This window comes from Zalophus californianus, chromosome 3 (genome assembly GCF_009762305.2).
Source record: "Zalophus californianus isolate mZalCal1 chromosome 3, mZalCal1.pri.v2, whole genome shotgun sequence".
In the NCBI taxonomy this organism is placed as follows: domain Eukaryota; kingdom Metazoa; phylum Chordata; class Mammalia; order Carnivora; family Otariidae; genus Zalophus; species Zalophus californianus.
The window spans coordinates 192,281,369-192,293,194 of NC_045597.1; the positions used below are offsets into that span (position 1 = coordinate 192,281,369).

General features: G+C 64.3%; 1 protein-coding gene across 1 annotated transcript; it reads left to right on the top strand.

The window, feature by feature from the left end:
- The first annotated feature begins 1,578 nt into the window (after nucleotides 1–1,578).
- On the top strand, nucleotides 1,579–11,570 carry ERFE (erythroferrone). Its single transcript, XM_027590393.2, has 8 exons — nucleotides 1,579–1,773; nucleotides 4,115–4,237; nucleotides 5,470–5,572; nucleotides 6,965–7,209; nucleotides 7,279–7,387; nucleotides 7,481–7,571; nucleotides 8,403–8,481; nucleotides 9,736–11,570. The coding sequence occupies exons 1-8, from the start codon at nucleotides 1,579–1,581 to the stop codon at nucleotides 9,832–9,834; spliced, it is 1,044 nt and encodes a 347-aa protein (XP_027446194.1). The 3' UTR covers nucleotides 9,835–11,570.
- The last annotated feature ends 256 nt before the right edge of the window (nucleotides 11,571–11,826 follow it).

The following is an 11,826-nucleotide window of genomic DNA, read 5'->3' on the forward strand; positions in this document are numbered from 1 at the left end:
CCATACTCACCTCCTACAGGAAAAGAGGCAGAGTCACAGAACAATGAATGCCTAATACCAGGCTTTTTCTAAAGTATGAAATATTTCCTGTGTCCCCCACAGCCCCCCACCTCTCCCCCTCCCCTGTTGGGCACAGGAAGCCAGCATCTGAAACAGTGCAGGAGTGGGGGGCTCCTGGCTGGGGACTTCCCATGACACCCCCCCCCCCCAGCTAGGGAGGACACCGCCTGCTTTCAGTTTCCAGTGTCTGTGAAATACAACAGGGCGTGAGGCCTCTTTTCTTCTGAAGAGGTGGAAATCATCTGATGTGGGTGGCAGGCCCTTGGAAGGTGTGTCCCTTAGCTGCGCCTTCTCCTGCTCTTGAACAAAGGATGCGATGTGCCCACCAGGTGCGGGCGCCTCAGTGCTACCCTCCTGCCTTCCGCTGGAGACAGAGAGGCAGTGGGTATGGAATAGAACAAAGCAGCCCAGAGGGGGTGGGGGGGCTGGCTCACGTCAGGGAGGAGCCTGGAGTTCAGGCCTGCAGGATCTGGTTCCCCTTCTCCAGCAGGACCTTGGGCTGGGCCTTGGGATCTAGCCCCTGTGCCTGGCTAGGTCACCACAGGGCTCAGTCCTCCCAGCCTGGGCCCTGGTTCAACCACATCAGCGCCGGGTGGCTGCCGCAGGGTGTGGATTCCTTCTGCCGACGGGGATGCGGAAGGCAGCCCACTCTGAGTTCAGGGCACCCCAACCACGGGGAGAAGGCAGCCCCGGAAGAGAGGGGTCCCCACATGGGAAAGAGGCACTGGGGAGGGGCTTTGAGTGTCTTCCTGCTCGGATGTACTAAACCTGTGTTGGCGGGGTCTGGACCTCACAGGGTGCCACCAGGATAAGCCTCGTCGTCCCCACAGGCCTCAGAGCAGAACAGATGGGAGAAGGGCTGCCCCCAGGCTCAGAGGAGGGAGGCGACCTGGCTGCCCGGAGAGAAAAGGGTGTCAAGAGGGCGGAGGGTCCAGGGTCAGATGAAGGGGCACCCCGGCTCTCCAGAGAAGAGCGGGACAGCGCAAAGGGAGGAGCCGCGGGGCGGACACCCGCTCAACAGGACTGGGCGCTCCAGCCAACGCGAGAGAGTCCTGCCTGCGCCCCTGTTCGCCCCCGTAGGCCCCTCCTAGTACCCCCACCCTACTCCGTGCCCCGCTTTCCTACCCGCGCCCCGCCCTGCACTCCCCGCTCGCTGCATGCCCCCCTCCGCTGCAGCGCCCCCTCCCTCCCCACTCTCCGCCTCCCCGCGCTACACACACACACACACACACACACACACAGGCACAGAAGCAGACACACAGGCGCGCACACGCACACGTACACATACAGGTAGACTTAGGCACGCACCCGGGCACACACACACACACACACACACACACACACACGCGCGCGCGCGCGCGCGCGCGCCCAGGCAGACGCTGCAGTTCGCGTCGGGGCCGGCAGGGGGCGCAGGCTCGTGACGCGCGGCGGGCGAGGCGGGGGATTCAAGCGCGTTATAAGGCGCAGAGCGGGAACGCGATCCCGAGACGTCGGAGGCCAGAGGGACCCGCCGCCCGCATGGCCCCCGCCCGCCGCCCCGCCGGGGCCCGCCTGCTGCTCGTCTGTGCCGGCCTGCTGGCCGCCGCCGCGGGCCTCGTCTCCCCGGAGCCCGGCGAGCCCGCGGGCAGCCGCGCCCGCCAGGAGCCGGGCCCCGGGAACGAGCTGCCCGCGGGCCCCGGGGAGAGCCGCGCCGGGCCGCCCGCCCGCCCGTCGGTAAGAGGCCGCGGCCTTCCTGCGCGCGCCGGGCCGCCCCGCGTTCTGGACACCTCGGGCCTCCGTTGCCCCCGCCTGAGCCCGCAGCTCCCTGAGGTCCGGGTGCCCTAAGGGCGGAGGGCGCTTGCTTTGGGGCGGTGGGAGGCGCGGCGTCGCGGGCAGGGACCTGGGCTGACCCAGGTGTCGTCCTGTCTGAAGTAGGGATGGAAGCGGGGCTTAGCTTGCGGGGCTGGGGGAGACACAGGACGTCTGGACGCTGGCCCTCTGCGCAGCCAGCCGGCCTTCTCCTGGGCTTTGGGGTAGTTCGTGCAACATTCCGCCAGCCCAGGCAAAACGCCTTGTGGGGGTGGGGGTGGGGGGCAGGAGGAAGTGGGGAAGTGAATAAAACGTAAGTAACTTGATTCTCCTGAAACTGGGAAGAACCTGTTTGTAAAAGTGTGAGCCAATTACTGGCCACCCTCCCCCCAATCTATTAGGTGAAGTTCTGTCTGAAAAATCCAAAGAAGTGCCTCCCTTTGGGGCTGGGGAGCATGGGGGCCTGTGACTTCTGACCATGAAGAGGTGATTTTTCGTTCTGCCCTGTTCCTTCCTGTGAGGGCAGTGCAGAGTGGTCAGGGTGGGGGAAGTGGGCATCAGGGGGCTTCCCAGGAGCCCTCAATGTGGGTGGGGCCTTTCAGACAGGGAGGGGAGAGGGCCCTCAGGGAAGATGCTTAGGGGCAGTAGGGGAACTTGGAGCGACAAAGTCCAAGGACACCTCCTCTGAAGAGGGTGAAGGTGGCAGCCAGCCCTGGGGCTCCCTGGGAGGAGCCACTCCCAAGTCCTCCCCACCCCTGGAAGCCAGGGAAGGCAAACCCCACCCAGACAATTGGCCACACCTCCTGGAGGAGGGAGATGTCAGCGTAGTCCCCGGGAGGCAAGGGGCCTTCTGTGCTTCCAGGAAGCGTTCTGGCCTTGGACTGTCTTTGGGGGACAACGTGGTAGCAGAGGCTTCCCACCTCCTTTCTGAGAGCCCCTCAAGGCTGGAGACCTCGGTGGGGCCAGGACCGCTGCCCAGCACCCACCCAGGCTGCCACAGGCCTCTCTGCTGGGGCTGCAGGCTAACATGGTTCCACCTGTTTCTGCTCCCCCCAAACCAAACTGGGGTCCGAGTGCAGCTGGGGGGGGTCAGCTTGGTGCACCCATCCAGCCTGTGTGGAATATTCCCGGCATGTGTGCCCGCCAAAGGCAGCATGAGGCCGTAAAGTGGAATCCAGTCCTGTGTCCCTGGCGAGCAAAGCAGCAGGACAGCACGTGGCAGGGCCCACCAGCACCCAGCAGGTCGTGGGGAGACCCTGGGCACTCTGAGGCCTTTCTCTGTCCAACCCCAGGCTCCTCTGACATGGATGGCCCTGTCCCCCCCCCACCCCGTAGCACACTGGCTCCCATCCCAAAGGGAGGCCCCAGGCCCTGCAGAGTGGCCAAGAGACCGGTGGCCCTGGCTCTGACGGAAGGTCCTGGCCAGCTCAAAAACCCCGAGTCCTTCCATCGGCCACCTGCCCTGGTGCTTGTGACCTCATCTGAGCCCTCGAGCTGATTTCCTTCCCAGCTGGAAGCCTTGCCTTAGAGTCCAGACTACCTGAAGTCCACGGACTAATAGGCCAAAGGCCTCTGCCTGGAAGGCACCTCCTGGAATTTTCCTCAGTGTGAGGACTGGTCAGAATGCAGCATGTGGGCGAATGGATGTTTCTGGAATCATCACTGTCTTTGTTTTGGGGGTCCTGGGGAAGCCGAGTGACTCAGTGCAGGGGCCTTGAGTCATCACATAGCAGTGCTAGGCCACCAGCCCTCCGACCGTCTTGTACCGTAAGCTGCGGCTACCCCAAGGGCCAAAGTGGGCGTCCCTGGAACACCAGTGGGGGCCGCACAAGGGCCCTGATGGTCACAGTCGCCTCTTCCCTAGCACTTTTGAGTCTGTTGGTCCGATCCTCCTGGTGAGTCTCCCAGGGTGGTGTGTTCACTGCAGCTCCCACGGAGGGAGGCCATAAGAGGCCGGGTGGCCCAGCCATGCCAGGGTTCTCGCTTCTCACCCGCTGCGGAGCTCTGCACCCCATCTTCCTCCACCCACAAAGTCTTCTCTCACAGCGCCCCGGCAGTGGTGTGGCCTGGTCGTCCTCCATGCGTCAGGAGGGAGGGAAGCATGGATGGGGGGCTCTGCTGACTTGGAGGGCACCACTGTTGACAAGGACAGGGGTCCGAGGGCGCTGAAGGCCCGTCCCGCACAGTGACGTCCTGAAAAGTTCCATCTGTTTGGCGGGCACCCGCTGGGGGAGGTGAACCAACCTGGGGGCTGGCTGTGTTCCAGGAGCCCACCACCGAGGGAGCACGTAACTTCGACCCCAGGGATGCCTGGATGCTCTTCATCAGGCAGAGTGACAAAGGTGTCAACGGCAAGAGGGGAGGCAGAGGCAAGGCCAGGAAGCTGAAGGTGAGCACAAGAGCCCCAGCTGTGTGTGCGTGAGTTTCCTGTGGGAGCGGGTACGGCAAGCAAGGGGCCTCCGCCTGCGGGCCCTCCGTGCACCCCCAGCCTACCACCATCATCCCCTTGCACCCCTCGCCAGCCCCACTGGCTCACCCTGAGCCTTGCCAGCGGGAACAGACCCTCCCCCTTGGCCTGGGGTCAGAGAGCACAGAAAGCGCCAAGCTGGGGGGGCCCAGGAGACCCTGAGTTTGAGGCCTGTACCTATCATTTTTCCTGCACGCCTGGAAAGCTAGGCAACCCCATCAGCTACCCCCCCTTTCTCTTCCCTCTGTATCCTAGCGAGGGAGGCCTGGGCTGGCCTGGGAAGGCAGTCAGGGACCGAGCTGGGGGGCTGCGGTGGGGCTGGAGTGACACACCATCTGGTTCCCAGGAGGTGGGGAGCCTGGGGACCCTGGATGCTGTGGGGTTCCAATTGTCATTCAGCCTAGCCAGAAACCCGGCAGCTGGTCCTGATGTCTGCCTGTCCCCTGGGATGGGGAGCTCTGGGCTAGGGCTGTGTTGCTCACACTGGGTTTGGGCTTCTCTGCCCGCCCCCCCCACCCCCCCACCCCCCCAGGGCTGGCCTCTCCCTGCCCCGGCTCGGCCCCAACACGAGTGCTGGGCTCTGAGCCTGAGGCAAGCAGGCTGCTGGGCTGTCACCATGACCGTGCCTCACTGCCACCCCTTGGAGCCACCTGGCCCCACCCCAAGCTAAGCTGGGGCTCCCCTGTGCCCTCCCTTGCAGAGGACTGACTTGCTCCTGTGTTGGGGTCCCACCCCAGCCCAGGGTGGGCTCCCTGAGGGCCCCAGGCCCCGGCGTGGGGCCAGGCACAGTGAGAACCTGCTGACCTTGGCTGACCTGCGGTGTCCCTCTCTCCCTCTTTCCCTCCATCCGGGAACCCCCCTGTGTCCCCACTTGGGGTCCTTGCCTGCTCGGAGCTCCACCCCCAGGGGCCCCACCACCCCAGCCAGCCCTGGGCCTCAGGCACAATCCGGTCCTCCAGTCGGAGCTGGTGGCTTTCAAAGCAGAGCCTTCCTGTCTCCTCAGAGGGGTCTGAGGCCCAGAGGTTGACCTCCACCCCACAGGTCAAAGCAGGATCCCCTCCTGCCTGCCTCTTAGTGGCAAGAACTTGCAGAGGGGTCCCAGCAGCCCCCTGCCTCCCTGCTCACTTAGCCTCACAGCTGAGGTTCCTTTTCAGCTTGGCCTGCCGGGGCCCCCAGGGCCCCCCGGCCCCCAGGGCCCCCCTGGCCCCATCGTCCCTCCTGAGGTACTGCTGAAGGAGTTCCAGCTGCTGCTGAAAGGTAGGGGAGTGCACCTGTGGGGGCACACACACCCTCGGTGCGCGTGCGGCCACGGGAGGGTATCCTGGAGGAGCCGAGATGGCTGGCTACTGCCCCAGCGGCCGGCACTCAAGGAGGCCCCTGCTCTGTGCTGGGCTCGGGCGGGGGCTCGCAGGAGTGTGGTAAGGAGGCCTCACAGAGAAGGTGGACTTGGCACTCAGTGTTCCGTGGGGGCTCGGGGACCAGCACCCATGCCCCCTCTGGGAGTCAGGTGAGCCCAGCCAAAGCCAGGACACCTGTACCCAACCCCGCCAAGTGAGGATCATCAGGAAGGGATCAGAGGTCCTTTTTTTTTTTTTTTTTTTAAAAGACTTATTTATTTATTTGAGAGAGAGAGAGTACATGAGAGGGGGGAGGGTCAGAGGGAGAAGCAGACTCCCTGCCGAGCAGGGAGCCCGATGTGGGACTCGATCCCGGGACTCCGGGATCATGACCGGAGCCGAAGGCAGTCGCCCAACCAACTGAGCCACCCAGGCGCCCCCCGGGATCAGAGGTCCTTAACCTTGCAAAGTGCTCTTGATCACAAAGAAACCATGGGAATTTGAGACTCACACCAGGTGACACGGGCCCCTGACTGAGACCCCAACTTCTCCCCCTGGATCACCGTGTCCCTGCCTGTTCCCGTGGCAGGTCTCAGCGGCCGGCCAAGAGCCCCATGGCGGGGCGGGGGGGGGGGGGGGGGGGGGTGGCAGGAAGGAGCGTGTAGTGGGCAGCGCAGGTGCGGTCCCGGCTGGGGGCCGCTGAGCTGGAGGCAGCAGAGGGAGGGCGGACAGTTGAGCCGAGCTGTTCTGCCCAGGAGCTGGCCCTGCATGGAGCTGGCCCTGCATGTTCACTACGTTTACCACAGTTCACTTTATTATGAGAACTATTAAGAGAGCCTTTCCCCCCCTTCAATTCAGTGTACTGTTTATTTAAATAGACCAGCTTCAGAAAGCTAAAGAATCTCCGCGCACTACTTAACTTACACGAGGTTTCCTTGCAGAAGTGAGCAGGGCAGCTTATACGATTGCTCTCGGGGGTACAGCAGAACTGTAAGCGGAGGAGACAGCAGCGTGAGGGGGAAGCGTGGGGAAGATGGCGAGGTGAGGCAGGAGAACCAGGGCGATGTGAGGCAGGGCAAGGGAACCGCGAGCTCCCTGGTAGCCAAAGCCTGAAGGGAAGCGGGAGCAGCGCGGGCTCGGGAAGCCGGGCCTGCGGGCCCTGCAGCCCCGGAGGGGTCTCCGTGGATCCCGGGGCGTGGACCAGCGCGTTGGTCGGGTGCCGTGGGCAGCGGGCTCCCAGCGCTCGGCAGGGCGGGTTCCGAGCAAGGGGCAGGGGCGCGGGCGGGCGCGGCCACGGCTCGCTCTGTGCCAGGCGCGGTGCGGCAGCGCGAGCGCACGGAGCCGGAGCCCTGCACGCGCGGCCCCGCCGACGGCACGGCCGCCATCCGGGAGAACGAGGAGGCGGCGGCGGGGGACACGGGCGTGCTGGCGCTTTTGGCGGCGCCCCTGGCCCCGGGCCCGCGGGCGCCGCGCGTCGAGGCTGCCTTCCACGGCCGCCTGCGCCGGGACGCGTCGGTGGAGCGACGCGCCCTGCACGAGCTGGGCGGCTACTACCTGGTGAGTCCCGGCCGGCGGGCGGGGCGGGGGGCGCGGGCGGGCCCCGGCTGACCTCCGTGCGCCCCGCAGCCCGACGCCGAGGGCGCCTTCCGCCGCGGCCCCGGCCTGAACCTGACCAGCGGCCAGTACACGGCGCCCGTCGCCGGCTTCTACGCGCTCGCCGCCACGCTGCACGCGGGTGAGGCCCGGGGCGGGAGGGGGTCCGCCCCAGCGCGCGTGGCCCCCGCCCCCCCCCCCCCCCCCCCGTGACCGCCCCCGCCTTGCCTCGCAGCGCTCGACGAGCAGCCCAGGCGGGGGCCGCCGCGCCCCCGGGACCGCCTGCGCCTGCTCATCTGCATCCAGTCCCGGTGCCAGCGGAACGCGTGAGTGGGAGCGGGGGGTGGGGGACCCCAGCGCCAGACCTGCCCCCACGTAGCCCCCACCCGCGCCCCGTCCGGCTTGGACAGACCCCATCCTCCATGGCCCATCGCCGCTGCACCGTGGCCCCGGGCGATCTCACGCCTCTTCCTGGCCTCCCAGTCCCTGCACCGGTCCGCAGCAGGCCTTCCCTTCCCAGCAGCGGGGGCTCCCTGTTCTTAACCCACCCCTTCCCAGCCTCCGGGTTCCCCTCACCCCTGCAGGGGGCTCTCTGTCACCCAGAGGCACCACCGATTCCTCCTCGGAGAGGCCTCTGCTGACCACTGCAGCCCACCACCAGTCTCTCTCCTCGTGGCTGTCGGCTCCCTGAGGTTATGGCACCCCCCTTTCCTCGCACCTGTGGCCCCTGAGGGCAGCGGCTGTGCCTCCGAACCCCCAGCAGAGCCCAGGCACCCCACAACTGTTGTAGAAGGGAATGAAGTTCAGAACTTCTTACTCGGAGTTCGGAGGCCTGAACTCACATTTTAGCGTCAGTTGCTGCCACCCGGCCCCAGCCCAGCCCATGTCCTGTTTCCAACAGAGCCAGGACTTCTCAGCCCCTGGCCTGGGCCCTGGCTTGCCTTTCCCGGCACCCGCAGAACCCCTTTTGCCCTGTGGACACTGTCCTGACTCTTCTTGGGGATCCAGTTCAGCCGCCACCTCCACCAGAACACCTGGCCAAGACAGCTGTTACCACTGCACTTAGCTGGGCCCGTGTTGGTTGCTGGGGTGATCTGTGGGTGAGGTTGGTGGAGCCTGGGGGGTGTGGGCTGATCCTCTCTCTGTTTTGGCCACAGCTCCCTGGAGGCTGTCATGGGCCTGGAGGGCAGCAGTGAGCTCTTCACCATCTCGGTCAATGGTGTTCTGTACCTGCAGGTGCGTGGGGCAGGCTTGGGCACGACTGGGGGGTGACCAGGAGGGGGGAGGGGTGCTGATGGGGGCTCTGGATCTCTGGAAGCAGTGCCGGCAGACTGCGGGCCTGGGAGAGGTTGCAGGCCACACCAGGGGGTTCACGCGGGTTCAGGCAGAGCAGGGCCACCCTTAGGTCCCCTTCCCCCAAGCGCTGGCTGGTCCTCCTCAGCAGGCGCTCAGCTGCTCAGTCTGCAATCATCAGACCTGCCCATCACCCCACACTGAGGGCAGGCGCTCCGTGTAGGGACTGGTGGCAGAGGGAACAGAGGTCCACTCCACGCCTGGCCTGGGCCCGTTGAGACTGTGGGAATCAGGAGGCCTCCTTTCTACACAGAACCCTACCTGACAGTCTCTTTCTGGCACTGGGGGGCTTTTGGCAAGGGATCGAGAAACCAATGTGAAGGTGGGATTTACTAAACAAGAAACCACTGCAGTGCAGATGTACGGAGTCACAGCGGGCCCCTCATTAGCACTACACCAGGCCCTGTTCTGAGCTCTTTACGTAAACTATCTGCTTAATTATCATAGTGCTTTGAGGTCGGTGGTACTATTTTTTGTTCGTTTTAAGAAAATATTATTGAAGTATAGTTGACAGTGTTTCCACTGTTTCTAAATAAGGGAACTAAGGCGGAGAAGGGTTAAGTAATGCGCTCAAGCTCACGTGGAATCGGGCCAGGCTGTCTGAGTCTGGCCGGCGGCTCTGGTGGCTGGAAGGCATTCAAGGGTCTGGTCCCAGGTACTGCTGGGGGCCACATGGTCCACCTGGGGTCCTAAGATGCAGAAGGTGGGTGGGCCCCCAGATTCTGCTTCTCTGGGAGTTCTCAGGGAATGTGCCACTGTTGCTATGTGGACCACACTTGGAGCAGGCAGGCCAGAGTCCCGGGCCCATGAAGGCTCTGCTAAATGGCTGGAGGCCACCCTCACCCCAGTCTGGAGAACCACATGCAGCAGAGAAACCTTTTGGGTCTTGGGTCTTGAACCTGTTGCTGGCCCTGAGCAGAGGCTCACCCAGACACACGTGAGCTATGGGAGCAGCGAGCCGGGGAGAAAGCCATGGGAGAGGGGTCAGAGGCACCGGGTTTGAGGGCGAGGCCGGCCCAGCCCGGCCCTGGCCCTGAGACCTTCGGGGGGCTGAGTGGGTGGGGGGGGTGGTCTGCTTATCTGTGGGGCGCACCTGCAGGCTGGCAGAACCTGGGCTGACTGTGACCTTCCCTGCAGACGGGGCAGTACACCTCTGTCTTCCTGGACAACGCCAGTGGCTCTGCCCTCACGGTGCACAGTGGCTCCCACTTCAGCGCTGTCCTCCTTGGCGTGTGAGCGGCCACACCGCGCCCTTCGTTTCGCCCGGTGAACAGAAGTGGGGTCCGAACAGTCTCTGGGCGGTGTTGGGGTGGCGGAGGCCACATGCAGGACGAAGCCCACTGGAGCCGCCCGCACTGGCCACTGCAGGTCAGCCCGGAGGTGGCCGACTACCGGCAGCCCAGGGAGGGGACATGCAAACGGGCAGTCCCAGAACCAGGAGGGATTTCAGGGTGCCGTCTTTCAAAAGGAGAAGAGCCCTGTTGGGCTGTTATTCAGCCCATGTTTCTAGCGGGGCTTAGTGCCCAGGAGGACTTGCTTTTGTTCTGGTCGCAGACCGGTTCCTCTTCTGGTCCAGAGGGCAGCTTGCCCAGATGGCCTCAGCCTCTTTGCCTTGGCCCAGTCCCTTTTCCATTTTTTTAGTGTTTTTGTGGGCTGCCGGAACGCCAGCACGGAGGGCAAAGGCTGGTCACCTGCCTGGATGCCCTGCGGGGAGGAGGGGCAGCCTGCACCGGGCCAGAGGGCCTCCCAGGAAAAGCGTGCTGGGCCTGCACAGCAGCCTCCCCGTCCCTCCCCTCGTCTCCACCCGGGGCTTCCTGCTCCCCACCTGCCTCTCCCCACCGGTGCCTTTGGCCTGGACCTCCTGCAGTGACCACAGGACTCAGTCTCACGGCCCCTTGGTACAGCAGCCTCGGGCGCCAGAGTGACACTGGAAAGGGGCTTATGGGGGGACAGTGAGAGTCTAACATGTGCAAGAGAACGCGTAAGTTCACCCTGCAGATGGCCTTTGCAGAGCGTCGTGTGGTCCCCCCTCCGCTGTAAAGCCTGTCCTAGACAGGTCCCTCTTCCCATCTCCTAGGAGGCTCTGACTCACCGCTGGGATCCAGCCACCAAACAAAAGATCTAGAACATCTTTGCAGATTAGAGACGAGCAGGCCCTGCCCATCCATCTGAACAGATAAAGCAGAGGCTTCCCAGGAGCCAACAGCTCCTGCTGCCCACCCGTGGCCCCGTGGGGTCCAGCTGGCTCTGCGGTTCTTCCATGTGTCTTCCCCCTGGGGAGACAGGTGGCCCTGAGCTCAGGTGGGGAAAAGACAGATGGAGATGTTGCCCAGAAGGCCGGTCTTGGTTCCCCAAGACCTGGGTCCCGAGTCCACTGTGATGCTGTAGCAGTGATGGGACCGGGGTGGGGGTGGGGGGAGTCTTGGGGGGGACACGGGCATCTACCTGCAGCAGGTTCCTTCCAAGGTGTAGGGCCCCCCCCACCCCCTGCGTGGCTGCAGAGACATGGTACCACAAGGTGTCCTGGAGGCCAGGCTGGTCTGACAGGGGTGTGTCCAGGCCTGGAGAGAACAGGGCAGTGGCCGCAGTCACAGGGACTGTCCAGCTGGCGTCAGGCGGAGCAGGTGACTGTGGCCAGGTCTGCCGGACCCCCAGAGCCTACAGCGTCCGTCTCCACTGAGAACCCACTCCCTCCCTCCCGGCCTAGGGGGGCCCCAGGCGCCCCACACATAGGGAGCCACGTGGTGCCCTTGGCAGGCCGGGCGCGATTCTCAGTAGGGCCCGAACCCGCCCTACCCGGAAGGGCTCTGATAAGGGCTGTGGGGCCACACCCTTCTCTGGATTTCACTTTGCACCCAGCGGGCACGGATACTTCAAAGTTCTCCCTCACCCTTGAAAAAACCGCAGATCTTTCCTTTGCTCAACCTAAGTGTATTATACCACACTTTGTTGAAGTATTTATTGTGCAATGTTGCCAGATGGAATTTATTTATATATATAACTGACTGGATGAGATGCTCAAGTACGTCAGAGTTCTCGTGCTACACGCCTATCCAGTTATCTTCATCATTTCACCCAGGCCCACTGCGGATGGCGAGCAGTGGACTGGGGGATGGGAGGTGGAGGGTGGCCTCCCACTCGGGGGGGGGGGGGCTGGATCACGTGAAGACCGTGGCAGGGGTGGGGGCTTGCCAGGGAAGCCTCCACGCGAAGCCACCCCCAGCTCTG